This window comes from Theropithecus gelada, chromosome 17 (assembly GCF_003255815.1).
Source record: "Theropithecus gelada isolate Dixy chromosome 17, Tgel_1.0, whole genome shotgun sequence".
In the NCBI taxonomy this organism is placed as follows: domain Eukaryota; kingdom Metazoa; phylum Chordata; class Mammalia; order Primates; family Cercopithecidae; genus Theropithecus; species Theropithecus gelada.
In genome coordinates this window covers 34,903,511-34,924,450 of record NC_037685.1, presented here as the reverse complement: position 1 = coordinate 34,924,450, position 20,940 = coordinate 34,903,511, and the positions used below count along the sequence as shown (strand labels likewise).

General features: G+C 39.0%; 1 protein-coding gene across 1 annotated transcript in view; it reads right to left on the bottom strand.

Annotated features, from left to right (window-relative positions):
* Nucleotides 1-20,940, bottom strand: part of DNAJC3 (DnaJ heat shock protein family (Hsp40) member C3) — a 112,431-nt gene that overhangs the window by 79,012 nt on the left and 12,479 nt on the right. The window contains exon 2 of the mRNA XM_025364429.1: nt 956-1,066. Within this exon, the coding sequence (XP_025220214.1) occupies nt 956-1,066 (111 nt within the window). The remainder of the gene's footprint in view (nt 1-955; nt 1,067-20,940) is intronic.

Sequence of the window (20,940 nt, the reverse complement as noted above, 5' to 3'; positions counted from 1 at the left end):
AATCACACCAATGCACGCCAGCCTGGGTGACAGAGCAAGACCCTGTCTCAAAAAAAAGAAAAAAAAAAAGAAAGAAAAAAGAAAAAAAGAAAAGAGAAAATCCATTAAGCCTTCATTAAGAACCTATTTATTCTGGTCATCTCACTTCTTACAGTCCTAAGAGATGAATAGCTTCAACGACAGTTGATTCTACAGACAGACACGAGTAAGAAATAAGCAACAGTGTAAATAAAGAGCAGCTGGGGTCTGACCAATACTGAAGAGGCAATGAACTGCAGCATCGCCCAAGGGTATCAAGTAAACATATTGAAAATCCAAGTCATCGAGAAAATTAAACTGCATTCAGTAAAATCTGTTCAAAAAGTAAAAAACCAGCCGGGCACGGTGGCTCATGCCTGTAATCCCAGCACTTTGGGAGGCCAAGGCAGGAGGATCACAAGGTCAGGAGATCGAGACCATCCTGGCTAACCCGTCTCTATTAAAAATACAAAAAACTAGCCGGGCGTGGTGGTGGGCGCCTGTAGTCCCAGCTACTAGGGAGGCTGAGGCAGGAGAATGGCATGAACCCGGGAGGCGGAACTTGCAGTGAGCCAAGATCGCGCCACTGCACTCCAGCCTGGGCGACAGTGGCAGAGCAAGACTTCGTCTCCAAAAAAAAAAAAAAAAAAAGTCAGAAGCCAAATAATACACTGAGAAAAGCTGCTTGTCACAGTTATCTTGAATTATCCTTGGTAGCAGCAGGCCTCACTAACCTTCAAAATTCTCTCATGTTAGATGCACATACATTTAAGTGTTACACATTTATTTTATCAATCTATTTCCCTCAGAATCCCACAAATATATTTAAATGTTTTATTTAAACATGAAATAATGTTTATTTTAAATATTATTTAAAAAGAAGAGCTATTATTAGAATTCACTAAGACACTGAGTGATTTGGTTCCATGATACAAACCTACGGCAGCATGAAACTGAGATAAAGCATCAGCTAGCTGTCCAGCTGCAAGTAATTTCTTGCCCAATTCAAGATGTTTCTCAACATCTGCATTTACTCCACATTCGGCACCTAAAAACAAAATTAAAAACAATCAGTTAACTTTCCACAAACCAAGATTTAATTCTAAAAAATATAATATTAAAAATAGTTATCTGTCTCAGTCATCTACTCAGATAAGAAAACTCACAGAAGCTGAAAAATGATGTAAAGAACATAACATAAAATACAAACCCTATTTCATTGTATGGAGTACAAGACAAAAAATATACCCATCTTGACCTAATTAGTCAAAAGAATGTAACCAGTCTAGAAAATAAAGGAAAGCTGTGTAATGCAGAAGTAGTAAAAATATTTTGAATAAAATGAAAATTATTTGAAGTTAGAATCTTACCTTTAATGAATATCATATAGACTGTTATAACATTTAAGTATTTATTAAGCACCTATAATGCACTAGGCACTATTCTAGGTATCTGGCATAAGTGAGCAACATTCAAAAACTCCTGCCCCTCATACCCTCCTGGCGCCTGATGTTATTGTGGGAGGAGACAGACATGATAAATAGGTAAATTACATAGTATGTTACGTGAAAAGTACTGTGGAAAAAGTCAAGCCATGTAAAGAGGTAAGGAGTTCAAGGTACTTAGAGTAGTAAACAAGGGGGTAAAGGGCAGGACTTCTTGAGAAGCTGACATCTGAGCAAGACTTGAAAAAAGTGAGGAACTCACCATGCAGACAGCTAGGAAAAGAGCTTCCAGGAAGAGGGACCAGCTAGTGCAAGGGTCCTAAGTCGGGAGCATGCAGATATGTTCCAGAAACAGCAGAGAGGCCTGGATGGCTGCGGCAGAGCCAAGAGGAAGATAGTAGTATGAGGTCAAAGAACTAGAGGACCTGACTATGGCTTTGAATATTTACTTGTCTTAAAATAGGGAACTACTGCAGAATCAATAACATGATCTGATGGACTAGGCCAATTATCAATGTATTGCCTCTTGGCTCTGAATTCATCCTTCGGTACTTGCACTGCAATAAAGGCCTGGAGTTTGCAAGCATTTCCTCTTTACAGTGAGTATAATGTTATGCTTTGTCAGTATAGGGCACTGAAGCAACGCTGCAGAAAGGACACTTCCTAGTTCTGCTTGCTGTATTTTAACTGTCTTCTGGCTCCTGCTGCATGGTCTGTCATGGGGTGGACTTCCTGGTGCATGGTATGGATGAGGAGGACATCCAGGGGTACTTAGCCATAGCTGTATGCCCAGGGGTCCAGTTCCTCAGTGACCTGGCAACATCAGCCCACACACTCCAGCTTTCACACCCACAGAAGCACCTGGACTCCCTTCATAGACAGGCTGACCAGCCTTGGCTCACCTATATGTGAAAGGATTGTCTTCTGCTTGCCCAGTTACTATGGACCAGCCACCCAGCAATCTTCTTCATCAGCAAACCTGGGCTACAGCTATACCTTCTCCGGTAGGATCTAAACCCCAGCCTGGTAGAGGGGACCCCTCTTGCAGGTTGGTCCTTCCTTGAGGCTATCTCTTAGTCCTAGAATATCCGTCAGAGTTCTCTTTACATCTTTAGTTACTTTTCTATCATAACTTAATGGTTCCGAGATTAAACTTCCCCTTTCTAAGTAACTACATGATTTCTGTCTCTCCTCAATGGACCATGAGTGACACACGATTGGTATTGGGAGCAGTCCTAGGAGACAGGCCCACAGAGATGCAATTTGAGGACTGGTTTGGTCATGATCTTGGGCTTCGATGCAGTGCTAAGTTCATCGCCAATGGGAGATGAAATGCTAGTAATCCACAGTAGGTATTGGAGTCACAATTAACTAAGCTATCACTTTGGTTGACTGTAATGAAGTACTAACTGAGGCACATGTCTTAGAAGCCCAAGTGGCTGCTGCAACTGACCACAATGGCAGAAATTATGAAAATAAGTACTGTGATGTGGGGTGGGTTCTTTTGAGAGCACTAGAGCAGGGTCCCCAAGCCCCCAGCCATGGACCAGTACCAGTCCATGGCCTGTTAGGAACGAGGCCACACAGCAGGAAGTGATCAGCAAGCCAGCGAACATTACCACCCGAGACCTCCTGTCAGATCATTAGATTCTCATAGGAGCACAAACCCTATCGTCAATTGCGCATGCAAGGGGTCTAGGTTGTGCATTCCTTATGAGACTCTAACTAATGCCTGATGATCTAAGGTGAAACAGATTCATCCTGAAACCATCCTCCCCCTACCCAACCCGGTCCGTGGAAAAACTGTCTTCCACAAAACCAATCTTTGGTGCCCAAAAGGTTTGGGAATTGCTGCACTGGAGCACCTACAGGGAGAAGATAACCAACTCAGATCCAACTTTCAGCTCAAGTCATGGTCAGATTCAGCTGAAAATCAAATATAAAATTTAATTTGATTATGAGGGTTGCTGAATTAAAACAATAGCTGAATTCATGGTCTCACCAAGTTTCTCCTGTGAAAGTTAGGGCACAGATTAGTAAAGAACAGAATCCTTAAATTTGGAATGGGAATATTTAGTTGGACCCAAATGAAACTGACCAACTTGAACCCCCAAGTCCTTCTAAGTCTCCCTTTCCAAAAGTAGTTTCCCCTCCTTGTCTGAGGAGATGAGTCTTCCACTGCTTAAAAACCTGAGGACAGCTTTACCTACGGTGGAGGCCTTAAAAGAGGATGCTCATCCTCAAGACACACCCTAACCACTGCCATTGTCACTAACCCATGTCTAATCTTGGCAGGCTCCAGAGGAACAGGTATATACTATGACCCAAAGGAAGTAGCTGAACACACCAAAAGATCTGTTGATAAACAAGCAGAATCCCACAGAACATACATGGCAATAGATTCTAAAGGTGCTAGACCAGGAGGGTGAAATATAACACTACATTGGCTCTAATTCATTTATATGTGCATGCTTATAAAGCAGAGGTCAACAAACCGTTTTTTGTAAATAAAGTTTTACAAGAACGGGGCCATGCCCATTAATGGATGGGCCATATTGCCTATGGCTGCTTTCACACTGTAGCAGCAGAACAGTTGTTGTGACAAAACCCATATGGCCTCTAAAACCTAAAATATTTACTATCTGACTCTTTACAGAAAAGGTTTGACTACTTCTATACTAGAGATCCCACATTTAATGTGTTAACTCACAAAACTGGAAGTGGCTTTAACAGCTTACTTGATTGGCTGACTGAAACTTGAAGTTTAATTTAATTAAACATTAATTATATTAATTTAACATTTAATAAGGCTGAGGTTCCAAAGTTTCCCTAGCATAAGAAGAGAGGAATCCAAAGGCTTAGAGAGACAAGAAGGTTGGACTGGATTTATCATGTGTTACCTACACACCAAACTGCCACTTATGTCCATGAGAGGGCCTAGAAAACACTCCTTTTACTAAGGCATTGAGAAACCTATTAGTGGCCAGGCGCAGTAGCTCATGCCTATAATCCCAACACTCTGTGAGGTCAAGACAGGAAAACTGCTTCAGGCCAGGAGTTCAAGAGTAGCCTGGGCAACATAATGAGACCTCATCTCTACAAAAATATAAAATAATTAACCAGGCATGGTGGCACACACCTGTAGTCCCAGCTATTTAATACTTGGGGGGGCTGAGGCAGGAGGATGGATCCTTTGAGCCCAGGAGTTCAAGTTTGCAGTGAGCTATGATCGTGCCACTGTATTCCAGTCTAGGAGACAGAGCAAACCTTGTCTCTGAAACAAAAAAAAATTTTTTTTTAAAGAGACGGAGAAATGTATTACTGAGGGACCACCTACAAGGTTTTCAAAATTCTTGTCACTCCCCTTTGTAGGACAGGTATGACTACAGGAGGAAGTCAATATTGAGATAAGTTGAATTCAGTGGGGATGATGGGATTTTAGAGTTGCACAGAAACTTAAGCAGCAGCACTGAACCATCAGAGACAAGGTGGGCACAACAATGCAGAGGCTCTTAATAATCAGGTAGATCAAATGACATACTCTATGGATGTCACTCAACCTCCTTCTCCATCATATCTAAGCTTGTGCAATGGACCCATGAACAAAGTGGCCATGGTGACAGGGATGGAGATTATGAATGGGTTCAAAAACAAAGATCAGGCCAGGTGCGGTGGCTCAGGCCTGTAATCCCAGCACTTCAGGAGGCCAAGACAGGCAGATCACTTGAGGTCAGGAATTCGAGACCAGCCTGGCCAACACAGCAAAACCCCATCTGTACTAAAAATAAAGAGATTAGCCGGATGTGGTGGTGCATGCCTGTAATCCCAGCTACTGGGGAGGCTGAGGCAGGAGAATTGCTTGAACCTACGAGGTGGAGGTTGTGGTGAGCTGAGATCATGTCACTGCACTCCAGCCTGGGTGACAATGCAAGACTCTGTCTCAAAAAACAAAAACAAAAACAAACAAACAAAAAAAAACACACACAGATTAGTCCTTTCCAAAACTGAAAAAAGTGATCTGACTAAAGCTATTGCAGAGCATCTGATATGCCAGCACTGGAGACCAATACTGAATTCCCAGTATGGCACCATGGGTAGGAAAGAGACAGCTGGCCACCTAGTGGCAGACTGATTTAATTTGGTTCTCTTCCATAATGCATCCATTTCTCATATTCCAGATATGAATTTGCCTGCAAGGCTTCTGCCAACTCCACCATTCATAGACTCAGAGAATGTATTACCTACCATCACAGCATTCTATACAGCACTATGTCTCTCATTAAGGAATTCACTTCATAGCAAATGAGGTGGACAATGTGCTCATGACACTAAGATTAATTGGTTTTACCATTACTCCATCACCTAGAATGGCTTAGTAAAGAGTTAAGTAGCAGCACTAGTTAGCAGACAAAAACCTGAAAGGATGGGGCTCTGTTTTACAAGCAGAAGCAGGCATGGCTGCTCTCATTATTATACCCACATAACCCACTTGCAAAATTTCTGCTTCTAGTCCTGGCAACTTTGAGCTCGGATGGTTTGGAGATCTTAGTCCTTAAAGGAGAAATGCTTCCAAAGGGTACACAACAATGTTTCCGATTAATTGGAAGATGAGACTGCCACAGGGTCATTTTGTACTTCTTATGTCACTGAAACCAACAAGCCAAAACATTGGTTAATCTACTAGTTGGAAAAATGAATCCGAATTACCAAGGGCAAACAAGTGTGCCATTTTGCAATGGAGGCAAAGTAGGATAAGTGGAACTCAGAAGATTCTCTAGGGCGTGTCATACTACTTTTATGCCCAATACAAAGTTAATGAAATGTTACAGCAATCAAAAAACAGAGCAAATAAGACACAGTCCCTTCAAGAAGGAAAGTTTATGAACCACTCAATCAGGTTTAAAAAAAAAAAAAAAAAAAAGCCAGAGTAGCTGAAATTCTGGCAGAAGGCAAGAGAGGTATAGGACAGGAAGTAGATGAAGGAAGCCACATATATCAGCTACCATCTCAGACCAGTTACAGACACAAGCTATGTAGTAGCTTTGCATATTTTCTCTTTGATTATATACATGTTTATTTGTATATACAGTCAATCTTTATAATTCAATCTGTATAATTTGTATATACAGTCAATCTTTACAATCTTTAGAATTCAGATTCTGTATTTGTGAATTTGCCTATGCACTAAAATTCATTTGTAATCCCCAAACTCATATTTACAGCATTTTCACAGTCATTCAAGAACACATGCATGTTCAGGGCAGCAAAATACTGAAATCACTCCAAGCATATGTTCCAGTTGAGGTTGAACAAGGTAACACTCCATCTTCCTGTGTCAGCTTTTATATTATAAACAAGTGTCTTTTCCACTGTACATTTGGTGCCACTTTTTTGTGTATGCTTCCTGTCACTGATTTCACCATTTCAAGTGACTCCCAAGCATAGTACTGAAGTACTGTCAGGTGTTCCCATGCTCAGGAAAGCTGGGCTGTGCCTTACTGAAAAAAATCGTGTGTTAGTTAAGCTTTCTTCAAGTATGAAAGATAGTGCCATCAGCTGCAAGTTCAATGTTAATAGATCAACAATATATAGTAAGGTGTCTTCAAATAGAAACACACAGAAAACAAGGTTATGTCTTGATCTGTTGACATAAGTTGTGATTCGAGGCTTACAGAAACTTAACCCTGTATTTCCCCTAGAAGAAATGGTTCAATATTTGCTAATGCAGTGTTCACGATGACTCTACAGAACATAACCACCATGAATAACAAGAATTACCGTACTAACCATATTTTTCTCCCTAATTCCCAATTTTATTTTATATACAAATTGCTGAAGTTAACTTTACAATTTAGTCTTTATATAACTGAATATTGAGTGGGACGGTGATGGAGTAAGAGTAGTAATTTATGTAGCCAGTGATGGATACGTGACTGATAGAATCAGGAGTCTTCTCCATTAGGGTATGGGTAAGAACTTCTTCACTGCAAGGATAGCTTATCTTTTTAGTTAGAAAATTGTCTCAGGTCTTCTATTCAGGCTGCTATAACAAAAATACCATAAACTGGATGGCTTATAAACAACATTTACTTCTCACAGTTCTAGAGGCTAGCAAGTCCAAGATCAAGGTGCCAGCAGATTCAGTGTCTGATGAGGGCCCATTCCTCATAGACTGCATTTTCTTGTTGAGTCCCTATGTGGTGAAAGGGGAAAACAAGCTCCTTCAGGCCTCTTTTATAGGGCCAATAATCCCAGTCATGAGGGCATAATCTAATCACCTTCTCCTTAAGGCCCTGCCTCTCAATACTGTCACATCGGATTAGGTTTCAACATATGAACTGGGGGTATGGGGGGAACACAAATATTCAGACCATAGCAAAAATAAAGTCGCTTTGTTGTACTGGTATTCAAATATGTGCAGAAAGGCACGTACAGAAACTAAGTAGCCAAAGCATTTCTCTTTTATGGTGAGCATGATATTAAGCTTTTTGGGGTGCTGAAGGACATTACAGAAAGAAAATCAAAACAATGGTTGCTTGGGAGGGTAAGAGAAAAGACAGACTGGGAAGAGGCAGGAGGGAACTGTTGGTAATGTTCTCATCTTGCTTAGAGGTGTGGGTTACAACACAGTTATATGCAGTTATCAAAACTGAGCAAATATACACTTAAAAATATGGACATTTCATTGTACATTAATTTTACATGCAAACAAAAGTTGGTTATATGCCTGTTAAAGTATTTAGGGGCATGTATACTGGTGTTATTTTGAAATGCATTTTTTTCAAGGATTAATGGTTGGATAGAGAAATGCCCAGATGCATATGTGTTAAAACAAACATATTAAAATATTAGTAGTAGAATCTAGATGATGGGTGTAGGGACGAACACTGTAAAATTCTTTCAACTTTGCAATATGTTTAATAATAAAATGTTGGGAATATATACACTATGGTGTTATAATGGGAGAATGTACACAGGGTACTGTGAGGGCACAAGTTCAGGCACCTAACACAGTTAAAAGTAAATAAAATTTAAACTTGTTTCACAGTCATACTAGTAAGAGTTTAAGTACTCAATAACTAGTGGCTGGTATAGGAGAGAAAAAATAATTTTCTGTCTTCATAAACTGGGACTCCCTATAACAAAAGACAGATTAACAAGAGTTGTTTCATATGTATACCTCAAACATACATGGAAGAAAACTCAAGAGAATCGAGTAAATCTCCAGAGTACATTTCAAAGAAAGAGTTTAAACTTCAGCAGAATACCATCATTTGCTAAAATAAAGGAAGTAGAGGGTGATGGGGAAACCTGTTACAGGGGGATGGCCAGGAAAAACACTGAAAACAAAAGTAAGATTCGTTGTACAGTTTTAAGTCAATGCCTTTTCCATTTAGTGGCACCTCTCCTCCTAGTGCAGAGCAGGGAAAAATATTTCCCTTATAGAGGTAAATTTCTCTGACAAAAGGGCAACTTTTCAGAGCTATTCTTGGGTCTACAGTTTCTCAAAATAAACAACTCTAAATAACTAACATGACAAAGAGACAAATTTTGGAGTAGCATATTGTGGGTTCCTAAAAAGTCATATTTTGGGGTAGTGTGACCTGAGCTCCAACACCACTGCATGGGACAATGCAAATGATACCAAATATCTCCCATCAATGCGGAAAGTTCCACTGGACAGCCCTGGGGGATTCCCCTGAAGGCTCACCTGAAACCTGAAAGAAAAGTAGGAAGGATGCTACCTTTGTCGAAAAGGCTGGAATAGGGAAACCAACCATCCAAAAACAAAGGACATGACATTTAAATGCCTAGATGTTACACGATTAATAAGGCTTTCAAAAAAAAAGGTCTAGTATTTCGGCTAGCTCTCCTTGCCATCATGACGTAATTATTCTGGAGTGGAGCACTTTAAGTGCTAGGTGACTTTAATAAACATCCAGAGAGGAAGAGGGAAACCAATTCATTATCTACGTGATAATCCAGGTGACATGATGATGACATGACCATGGAGTAGTAGCAGTGAACACAGAAAAAATAAGAAAGAAGACACACATGACTTATATTAACAGGCTAGATAGGTCAAGTACAGAAAAAGCAGGAGTCCAGGATACCCAAAGCAACTTACTGAGCAACTACCTGCCATTTTAGTCACCAAAAGCACTAAACTCCCTATTTCATCTAATACAGCAAAAAGCTGATTGGAATTCACTTTACCTTGCTCTTTCTCCTTCTAAACACAGTAGCTTTCTCAGCCTTTTATATTCCTGCTCTGTAGTTTCTCCATAGTGTCTTAGTAGGATGGCACAAAAGTAATTTAATCCCTTGGTTGCCTGTTGGACCCCTTGGTATAAGGAATGGAAAGAAAGGAAGAGAGATTTTAGGGCTCAGAACATACCCTCCCGAAATATGACTGCAGGAGACCAGAATATGCCATCCCAAAACATACTTCCTTGGCATATTATTTGAAGCCGGTTATTCTGAGAAACTATAGACATAAAAACAGTTCTGAACACTTATTTTGTGAAAATAATGTATATATAAAGAAAATTTTCATAAGTAAAAGTGTCTGGTAGGTGAGCTCAGTGATGCAGACCTGTAATCCCAGCTATTCAGGTGGCTGAAGTGGGAGGATTGCTTGAGCCCAGAAGTTTGAGACTGGCCCAGACAATACAGTGAGACCCCATATCTTATATAAACAATAAAAGTAGGCCAGTTGCAATGGCTCACATCTATTATCCCAGCACTTTAGGAGGCCAACACAGGAAGATCACTTAAGGCCAGGAGTTCAAGACCAGTCTGGACAAGAAAAACACCATCTCTACAAAAAATTTTAAAAATGAGCCAGGTGTGGTGGCACACACCTGTAGTTCCAACTACTCAGGAGGCTGAAGCAGGAGAATCACTTCAGGCCAGGTGCTACAATTATGCCACTGCACTCCAGCCAGGGCAACAGAGCATGATCCTGTCTCAAAAAAAAAATTCTTTAAAAGAAAAAGAAAAAAAACTTTATGAGGAGAACTGTAATACAAACAGAATTAAGAAGCTACTACGTGCTGGAAACTTCTGTATCTTCATTTCACTAAATCATCAAAACAGCCCCAGGAAGTAAACGTCTTTCATAGTTTTAAAACTGAGGCTCAAGGAAGTTAACCATTCTGCCCAAGGACTCACAACAACTGTCAAAACAAGATCCACTTCCAAAGACCAGTTTTCTTTTCAGCACAGTGAACAATCCTTTTCCCCATGTAAACCAGCCTAACCTTTCCACAGTTACTAGGCTTTTCATGCTTCACTCACTCAACCCATCATTTTACATAACATTTTAGCTACAATCGTTTCCAACCTCACAGGATGAACCGGAAATCTAAAGGGAGCCAAGAACACATGTAAAAAACACCTTGAACTGCTATGTCAAGCCATGTCATGCTCTCACCCCAGAGGGTGAGTTACTCTGCAAACTAAATTTCTCTTGCCTTCTAGGATAAAAAGAGTATCCAGCATTTCTTCTTTTCAGAATAAAACTGAGATCTTTATTACATTACAATTTTACCCAACATAATTTCATTTAATTATATGATAATATCACTTCCTCTACAAAAATTTCCATGGCACACTCTAATCATTCAGAGAGAATGAATTATTTTTCTGTTGGTGCGCTTTGGTCACATTTCCATTACAGAACTTGCCACAGTGTAAGAGCTGGTGGTATAGACCCTTCTTTCCCCATAAGAGGCATTGTGCCTCCTCACTGAGATGTTCCCAGCTCTCATCTTACCTTCTTCCAAATCCAGCCCCTATGCTGCTGCCAGGGCAATCCTTCAAAATGCACTTATACTAAAAATTCTGCAGAATTTTCACATCATTGGCTAGACTAAAACTAAATCCCTTCAGATATAAAGGCGAACAACACCTTTCAGAGTCAGGTCTCATGACGCGGGTCCAGCCTTATCATCCATCATTTCTCCAGCTCTTACTTCATACTCCTATAAAAAACTAAACCTGTTATACTTCTCTGAATATACCACGTCCTCATGCTTCATCCCTTTGCATTTGCTATTACATAAAATGGTCTTCCACACTTGCCCACCAAAGAAATTCCTACTCATCCATCAAGACTCTGCCCTCATGTCTTGAAACCACTCCCATGGAGAAGTGCACAACAGGCATTTAGTATGATTCTCAGCTACACTGTGGCCCGGAGACAGACAACACCGTGCATCTGCACTGAGAGTCACGAGCCCCAGAACAAGGGTGTGACAGGGACACATCAGGCAGCCCCCTAACATGCAGCAGAGACCTCAACCACACCTATCAGGACTAGTGCCTATGCTCATCATTGGCGTATTCGTGGGCAAGCTAGGTGGTCCAGCTCTACCCAGCTATCTCGCCCTGACCCACTGCTAAGCAGAAGCTCAGGGGACGAGGGAATTCCACTGTTTAGCTGATCACCTGAAACAACACAGTGAATCTCAAGTGTAAACAAAGATCAGGTACACATCTGTCTGCTTTTGCTGCTGTTGGCTCATACCAGTAAGTACCACCTACAGGCCTGTAGGTTGAATTGCACAACAAATATAAAACCTGCCAACAAAAATACACAAGGGTATAAAAGCAAAGCAAAAGACTCTACCCTAGAGCATACTCTATAGGCACAAGGCAGGTTGGGGGAGAGAGAAAAAAAAATTCCATCTAAATGAAGTAAATTCAAACAACAACAAGTATCAACTTCTCTAGATGAGAAAGAATTAGCATTAAGAATTTGGGTACCACGAAAAATCTGAATGTTGTGACACCACCAAAAAGACTGCACTGGCTTTCTGGCAATGGACTATAACCAAAATGAAAATTCAGAAATGAGAGAAAAGAATTCAAAGTGGGAATTGTAAAGAAGCTCAATGAGATCCAAGAGAAGGTTGAAAACCAACACAAAAATAACCCAAAAAGCAATCTAGGAAATGAAGGAAGAGATAGATGTCTTAAAAAAAAAAAAAAACTTCTGGAAGTGAAAAATTCATTTAAGGAATTTCAAAAAAACAGTCAAAACAGTCCAAAGCTTAACAATAAACTGGACCAAGAAGAGGAAAAAATTTCAGAGCTTGAAGGTTGGTCTTTTAAATTACCCAGTCAGACAAAAAAAAAGAATTTGTTTTAAAATTTCAAAAGAATTTTTAAAATCAGACAAAGCCTTTGAGAAATACGGGATTATGTAAAACAACCAAACCTACAACTTACAGGCATTCTGAAGGAGAAGAAGAAAAAGTAAGAAATTTTAAAAAACATTATTTGAGGAAATAAAACAGGAAAAATCCCCTAATATTGCTAGAGATGTAGACAACCAGATATAAGGAATTCACAGGGCACCTGGAAGACACCATACAAGACGAACATAACCAAGGAATATAGTCATCAGACTATCAGCAAATCTTAAAAGCAGTTAGACAGAAGTGTCAAATCATTTACAAAGGGAATCCCATCAGATTAAGAGTGAAATTCTCAGCAGAAACCTTACATGCCAGAAGAGTCTGGGGCCACGTTTTAGACTCCGAAAACAAACAAACAAAAACTCTAACCAAGAATTTTCTATCCCGCCAAACTAAGCTTCATAAATGAAAGAGAAACAAAGTATTTTACAGACAAGCAAACACTAAAGGAATTCATCACCACTAGACTAGACCTATAAGAAAAGTGCAAAAGAGTTCTAAATGTGGAAACAAAAGGATATTTGCCATGATAAAAGCACATGTAAATACAAAGCTCACAGATCCTATAAAGCTATTACACAATTGTGACTCCAAGGCAACTAGCTAACAACACTAAGACAGGAACAAACTTTCACATATCAATATTAACCTTGCAGGTAAATGGCCTAAATGCTCCACCTAACAGATGCAGCGGCAAACTGGATAAAAAAAGACACAACCATCTGCGGCCTACATGAGCCTTGACTAATGGCTAAAGACACCTATAGACTCAAAGGGGTGACAAAAGATGTATCACACAAATGGGGGAAAAAGCAAGCTGAAGCAAACATTCTTATATCAGATAAAACAGACTTTAAACCAACAACAATTTAAAATAAAATTTAAAAAAGGCAAAGAAGGCCTTCCACAATGGTAAGTGATAGCATCTCTAAAAGTTAAAAATACCAAATGCATGACAGTACTCCTGTGACTGGTTAATAGGGTGGTAGTTCACTAGTCCATCGAGATGTCTTATTTAAGGGAAATGTGTGGGCGATCTTAGTTTCATGGCCCTAAGGTAAGAACTAGATGCCAAGTATAGTTTCAGTATAGTCACCCCCAAGTGTTAAGGGCCCAGAGCGAGGACAGTAACACGCCCAAGAGGGATGATGATATCTCAGAGGCTGGTAGATTAAGAGACCAAAGCTTGGTAGGGGATACCCATGTTGGCAAGGTTAATCTTGACTGAAATGCACTATGTCAGTGAATGAAGGTATGCACTACGTAATATCAAGGGTTTCCAATAGTGGTCGATATTCGTGGATCAAGTTTTATCATGTGAGTATAAATGTCTGAATGTGTGATAGTTGATTAGGGGATTGTTAGTACATGCTTATATACATGTGGAATTGATCTTTAATATAAGGTTATGTGTGTATGTACTATGTACAATTAAGCATTTATAGCATTATATATTATTCATGGGGATTAACAGTAATGCACAAAGTATATAGGAGTACTAATATATTAGTATTGGCAGTCAATACTGACATATTAGTTAAAATGTGTGCCGAAAAGAATACAGAGAATAGTTTAATTACAACTTCAGCTTTGGGTGTTGATGGTGAAGTGGGAATGCTTTTTCTCCGAGTTGTCCTGGAGAGAGACTCTCCATTTCTAGTTTACAAGACCAGAGTATTGAGTTATATACTACAAGGGCAGTTTCATTTAAGTAGCTTATTTTAAATTAGGGCAGTGAGTGGTATAAGGGCAAGGATAATGGGGAATTACATAATAGACGCTGTCTGTCCAATGGTAACAAAAGGATGTTCGACTGGCTATCCTCTGATTCATGTGAGTGTATGCAGGTCGGCCACTAAAATTCAGAACAGGCATTGACTTAATGGGCAGAATATTATGCTTTGTTGTTTGAATGTATGTAGTACAAGAATAACTGCTAGAATGAGAATAGAGAATAGAAGGGTCAGTACACCTCCTAGTTTATTAGGGATGGATCGTTAGATTGTGTATGCAAACAAAAAGTGTCATTCTGGCTTAATGTGGGGTAGGATACTGAGAGGGTTGGCTAAAGTGTAATTGTCTGGATCTCTCGGGAGGTCAGGTGAAAATAATACTAGAGTTATTAGAAGGAAGAGGAGAAAAATTAGACCTAGGATATCTTTGGTTGTATAGTAAGGGTGGAAGGTGATTTTGTTGGAATCTGATGAAATTTCTGAAGGGTTATTGGATCCTGTTTCATGCAAGAATAAAAGGTGGAGAATTGCTATGGCTATAATGATGAAGGGTAGGATAAAATGGAAGGTGAAAAGTCGTGTAAGGGTGGCTTTATCAACTGAGAACCCACCTCAGATTCATTGAACAAGGTCCATTCCAATATACGGAATGGCTGATAACAGATTTGGAATTACTGTAGCGCCTCAGAATTATATTTGGCCTCATGGGAGTACGTAGCCTATAAACGCTGTTGCTACAGTTGTGCGTAGGAGGATAATACCAATAGTTCAGGTTTCTAGGAGCATGAATGACCTGTAATATAAACCTCGGCCAATGTGCAGGAAGAGGTAAATGAAGAATATTGAAGCGCCGTTAGCGTGAAAATAGTGGACTATTCTGCCCTGGTTTACATCTCGGTTGATATGGGCAACCGAAGAGAAAGCAGTTAAGGTGTCCGGTGTGTAGTGTATGGCCAGAAATAATCCTGTGATGGTCTGGAGAATTAAGCAGGCGCCAAGAAGTGTGCCGAAATTTCATCACGTAGAGATGTTGGATGGTGTGGGGAGATCAATAAACGAATAATTTATAATTCTAATTAGTGGGTGTATTTTACATAAATTGATCATTAGTGTTCTTACAGTTGAAGTACGACGATGATTTTTCATATCATTAGTCACGGTTACAAGCCATGTGGGAATGACGTATGCTTTATTCTTATTAGGTATTATTTTGGTTATAGGATTTGTAGGTTTGTCTTCAAAACTTTCTCCTATTTATGGAAGTTTAGGGTTAATTACTAGTGGTGCTGTGGGTTGTGGTATTGTGTTGAATTACGGTGGGGCTTTTATAGGGTTAACAGTCTTTTTAATTTATTTAGGTGGGATGATGGTTGTTTTTGGTTATACTGCAGCGATAGCTACTGAGGAATACCCTGAGACATAAGGATCAAGTATTGATATTTGATGAACTTTATTATTAGAGTTATTAATATAATTGGTGTTGATTTGATGAATGGTTGAATATGATGGGGTGGTGATTACAATTAATTTTAGTAGTGTAGGAAGTTGAATAATTTTTGAGTGTGAGGGGCCAGGGTTGATTCATGAGGATTCTGTGGGTGCAGGTGCTTTATATAATTATGGGTATTGACTGGTGGTGGTTGCTGGTTGAGCATTGTTTGTTGGTGATTATGTTGTAATTGAAATTACTTGGGGTAATAGATTAGATTTAAGAGTAGAGTTAGAAAGGAGGGGATAAAAAGGAACAGAAATAAAATTTAATTAGGCCTTTTTGAGTGGATATGGTAATGGAGGCTGTAATGTGGGTCTGTGAAATTATCTTTGGTATGGACTTTTCTAATCAAACTAGGTCTAGTAGAAGTGAAGCCAGATTTTGGCTTGTAAGTAGGCTTGAGCGAGGGGTTGTACGACGGACTGTGGTTGAGTAAAATCCTAGTATATTGGAGAAGTTGAATGTCTATAATGGATATTTTAGCTTAAGATTATTAGTTATAAGACTGAGCTCCACTCCTAGCAAAATCCCTAGGGTAGTTACACTTAGGGCTGTAAGTGTAACTTACAGGCAAGACAACCAAAAAACTTGAGGCAAGACAACCAAAAAAAGGAAACCACAGGTCAATATCCCTGATGAAAATAGAAGTAAACATATGCGACAAAATACTAGCAAACTAAATCCAACAGCACACACACACACATACACACAGAGGTGGTATTGTTGTTTGGGGGGAAGAGGTAGGGATAACACTAATGGTGATGAGAAATCCAGTGAAGATACTGCCTATTATCAGGTATTTAATTGAATTAGTTAGGAAGGGATTACTTTCGTTAATAATAATTAGAGTCGTGAAGTGGGGTTGCCCTATTAGAGCGAAGAAAATAATTCTGATACTACAGACAGCTGCTAAGGAGGTGGCAATAAGAGTAATAGAAAGGGCTCACGTGTTGATATATGACATGTTTGCAGTTTCGATAACAAGGTATTGAGAGTAAAAGCCTATTAGGAAAGGCGTACCCGTAAGTGCTAAGCTGCCAATAATAAGGGAGGAAGAGGTAAGGGGTAAGGTCTTAAATGTCCTCCTCTTTTTTAAATATCTTGTTCATCGGTGAGGTTGTGGATGATGGATCCTGAACACATAAATAATATAGCTTTAAAAAAGGTATGGGTGCAGATGTGTAGGAATGCTAGGTGTGGTTGATTAATGCCAATTGTGAATATTATAAGGTCTAGTTGAGGTGGAGAGTGTTATCATTTTTTTGATATCATGTTGTGTTAGAACACAGATTGCTGTAAATAAAGTGGTAATAGCCCCTAAACATAGTGTAAAGGTTTGGATTAATACACTATTTTCTATTAGGGGGTAGAAGCAGATGAGCAGAAAAACTCCTGCTACAACTACAGTGCTAGAGCGGAGTAGGGCTGAGACTGGGGTTGGGCCCTGGGGTTATTATTATTTATATAATAATAAAAGGTTCAATACAACAAGGAGATTTAACTATGCTAAATATATACACACTCAACCCTGGAACACCAAGATTCATAAAACTACTCCTACTAGACCTAAGAAAACAGATCAACAGCCACACAATAATAAAGAGACTTCAACCCCCTACTGACAACACAAGACAGACTATCAAGGCAGAAAGTGAACAACGAAACTCCAGACTTAGACTAAACTCTAAACCAAATGGACCTAGTAGACATTTACAGAACACTCTATCCAACAATCGCAAAATATACATTTTTCTCATCTGTGTGTGGAACACTCTTAAAATCAACCATATGCTTGGCCATGAAAAGTTTCAATAAACTCAAAAAAAGTCAAAATCCTATCAGGTATTTTCTTCAACCACAATGGAATAAAATTAGAATTTGATACCAAAAGGAACTCTGCAAACAACACAAGTACATGAAAACTAAACCACCTGAATTACTTTTGAGTGAGCAATGAAATTAAAGCAGAAATCAAAATAATTTTTGAAACAAATGAAAACAGAAACATAGCATACCAAAACCTCTGGGATACAACAAAAGCTGTGCTAAGAAGCAAGTTTACAGCATTAAATGCCTACATCAAACAGGCAGAAAGATCTCAAATGAACAACCACACACCACACCTCAAGGAACCAGAAAAATAAGAATAACACAAACCCAAAACTAGCTGGGAGAAAAGAAATAAAAAGATCAGAAATGAACTAAATGAGATGGTGACCAAAAAATAAAAATAAAAAAAATAAAAAGATTAAAAACATCAACAAAACAAAAACTTCTTTGAAAGGATAAACAAAATTGATAGACCACTAGCTAGACTCACCAAGAAAAAAAGAGAAGATTCAAATAAGCACAACCAGAAATGAGAAAGATGACAACTGATACCACGGAAATACAAAAGATCATCAGAGACTACTATGAACATCTTTAAGCAAACTAGAAAACTTACAGGAAATGGATAAATTCCCAGAAACATACAACCTCCCAAGATTTAACCAAGAAGAAATAGAAATCCTGAATAGACCAATAATGAGCAATAAAATCAAATTAGTCCTAACAAAATCTTCCAGGAAAAACAAAAAAACAAAAAGTCCAGGGCATATTTACAGCCAAATTTTACCAGTCATACAAAGAAGAGCTGGTTACCAATCTTACTGAAAGTATTCCAAAAAAAAAAAAAAAAATCAAGGAGGAAGGATTCCTCCCTAACTCATTCTATGAAACCAGTATCAACCTGATACCAAAATGAGGCAAGACAACCGAAAAAAGGAAACCACAGACCAATATCCTTGATGAAAATAGAAGTAAACATATGCAACAAAATACTAGCAAACTAAATCCAACAGCACACACACACACACACACACACACAAACCCATCATAATCAAGTGAGCTTTGTCTCTGGGATGCAAGCATGGTTCAAAATATGCAAACATATGTGGTCCACCACATAAACACAATTAAAAACAAAACCCAAATGATCATCTTAATAGATACAGAAAGGGTGAGCACAGTGGCTCACACCTGTAATCCCAGCACTTTGGGAGGCTGAGGCGGGAGGATCACTTGAGGCCAGGAGTTCAAGACCACCCCAGCCAACACGGCAAAACCCCGTCTCTACAAAAAATTAGTCAGGCATGGTGGTGCATGCCTGTAACCCCAGCTACTCAGGAGGCTGAGGCACAAGAATCACCTGAAGTGGGAGGCGTAGGTTGCAGTGAGCCGAGATAGAGCCACTGCACTCCAGCCTGGGGGAGAGTGTAAGACTGCCTCAAAAAAAAAAACTGTAGAAAAAGCAGTCTATGAAATCCAACACCCCTGTATAAAAATTCCTCAAGAAATTAGACATTGAAGAAGCATACCTGAAAATAGTAAGGTATGCTGAAAAAAAGCCATCTATAACAAACCCACAGCCAGCACCATACTAAACAGGCAGCAGCTGAAAGCATTTCCCTTGAAAACTGGAACAAGACAAGGATGCCCATTCTCACCACTCCTATTTGCCACAGTACTGGAAGTCTTAACCAGAGCAATCAGGCAAGAGAAAGAAATAAGAGGCATCTAAATAGGAAGTCAAATACCTCTCTTCAGTGATTATATGATTCTACATCTAAAAAACCCTAAAGACTCCACCAAAAGGTTTCTGGAACTGATAAGAAACTTCAGTAAAGTTTCAGCATACAAAATTAATGTACAAGCAGCAGTAACATTTATATATACTGACAATATTCAAGCTGAGAACCAAATCAATAACACAATCCCATTTTTAATAGCCACACACAAAAAGTAACATACCTAGGAATACAGCTAACCAAGGAGGTGAAACATCGCTAAAGGGAGAACTATTAAACATTGCTCAAAGTAGTCATACATGACACAAGCAAATGGGAAAACATTCCATGCTCATGGGTTGGAAGAATCAATATCATTAAAATGGCCATACTGCCCAAAGCAATCTACAGATTCAACACTATTCCTACCAAACTACCAATGTCATTTTTCACAGAATTAAAAATATTATAAAATTCATATAAAACCAAAAAAGAACCTAAATAGCCAAAGCAATCCTTAGCAAAAAGAACTAAGCTGGAGGCATCACATTACCCAACTTCACACTATAAGGCTACAATAACCAAGACAGTATGCTTTGGGTGGTATGTGGATTGCTTTAGGTAGTATTGTCATTTTAATGATATTATAGTCTCCAAATCTATAAGCAAAATTGATAGACTGTTAACTAGATTAACTAGGCATAGAGGAAACATACCTCAACATAATAAAGGCCACATATGACAAACCCACAGCCAATATACTGAATGGGGAAAAGCTGAAAGCATTCACCCTAAGAACTGGAACAGGACAATGATGTTCACTCTTACTATTCCAATTCAACATAGTACTGGAAGTCCTGGCTAAAGTTATTAGGCAAGAAAAAGAAATAAAAGACACTCAAATGGGAGAAGAGAAGGTCAAATTATGTCTCTTCACAAATATTATTTTTTTTACCTAGAAAACCCTCGAGATTCTACTAAACGACTCCAAGACCTGATAAACAACTTCAGTAAAGTCTCAGTATACGAAACCATCATATAAAAATCTGTAGCATTTCTATACACCAACGACATTGAGCCGAAAACCACATCAAGAATTCAATCCCATTTACGATAGCCATAAGCAAAAACAAAAAAATACCTAGGAATACATTGACCAAGGAGGTGAACAATCTCCATGAGAACTACAAAACACTTAAGAAACAAATCATATATGGCATAAACAGAAAAACATCCCATGCTCATGAATTTAGAGACTATCATTAAAATAACCATACTGCCCATAGTAATCTGTAGATTCAACACAATTCCTATCAAATCACCAACGTCATTTTTCAGAGAATTAGGAAAAACAATTCTAAAGTTCATACAGCACCAAAAAACAGCATGAATAGCCAAAGTAATCCTAACCAAAAAGAACAAATCCAGAGGCATCATATTACTTGACTTCAAATTATACTACAAAGCTGTAGTAACTAAAATGGCATGGTACTGGTACAA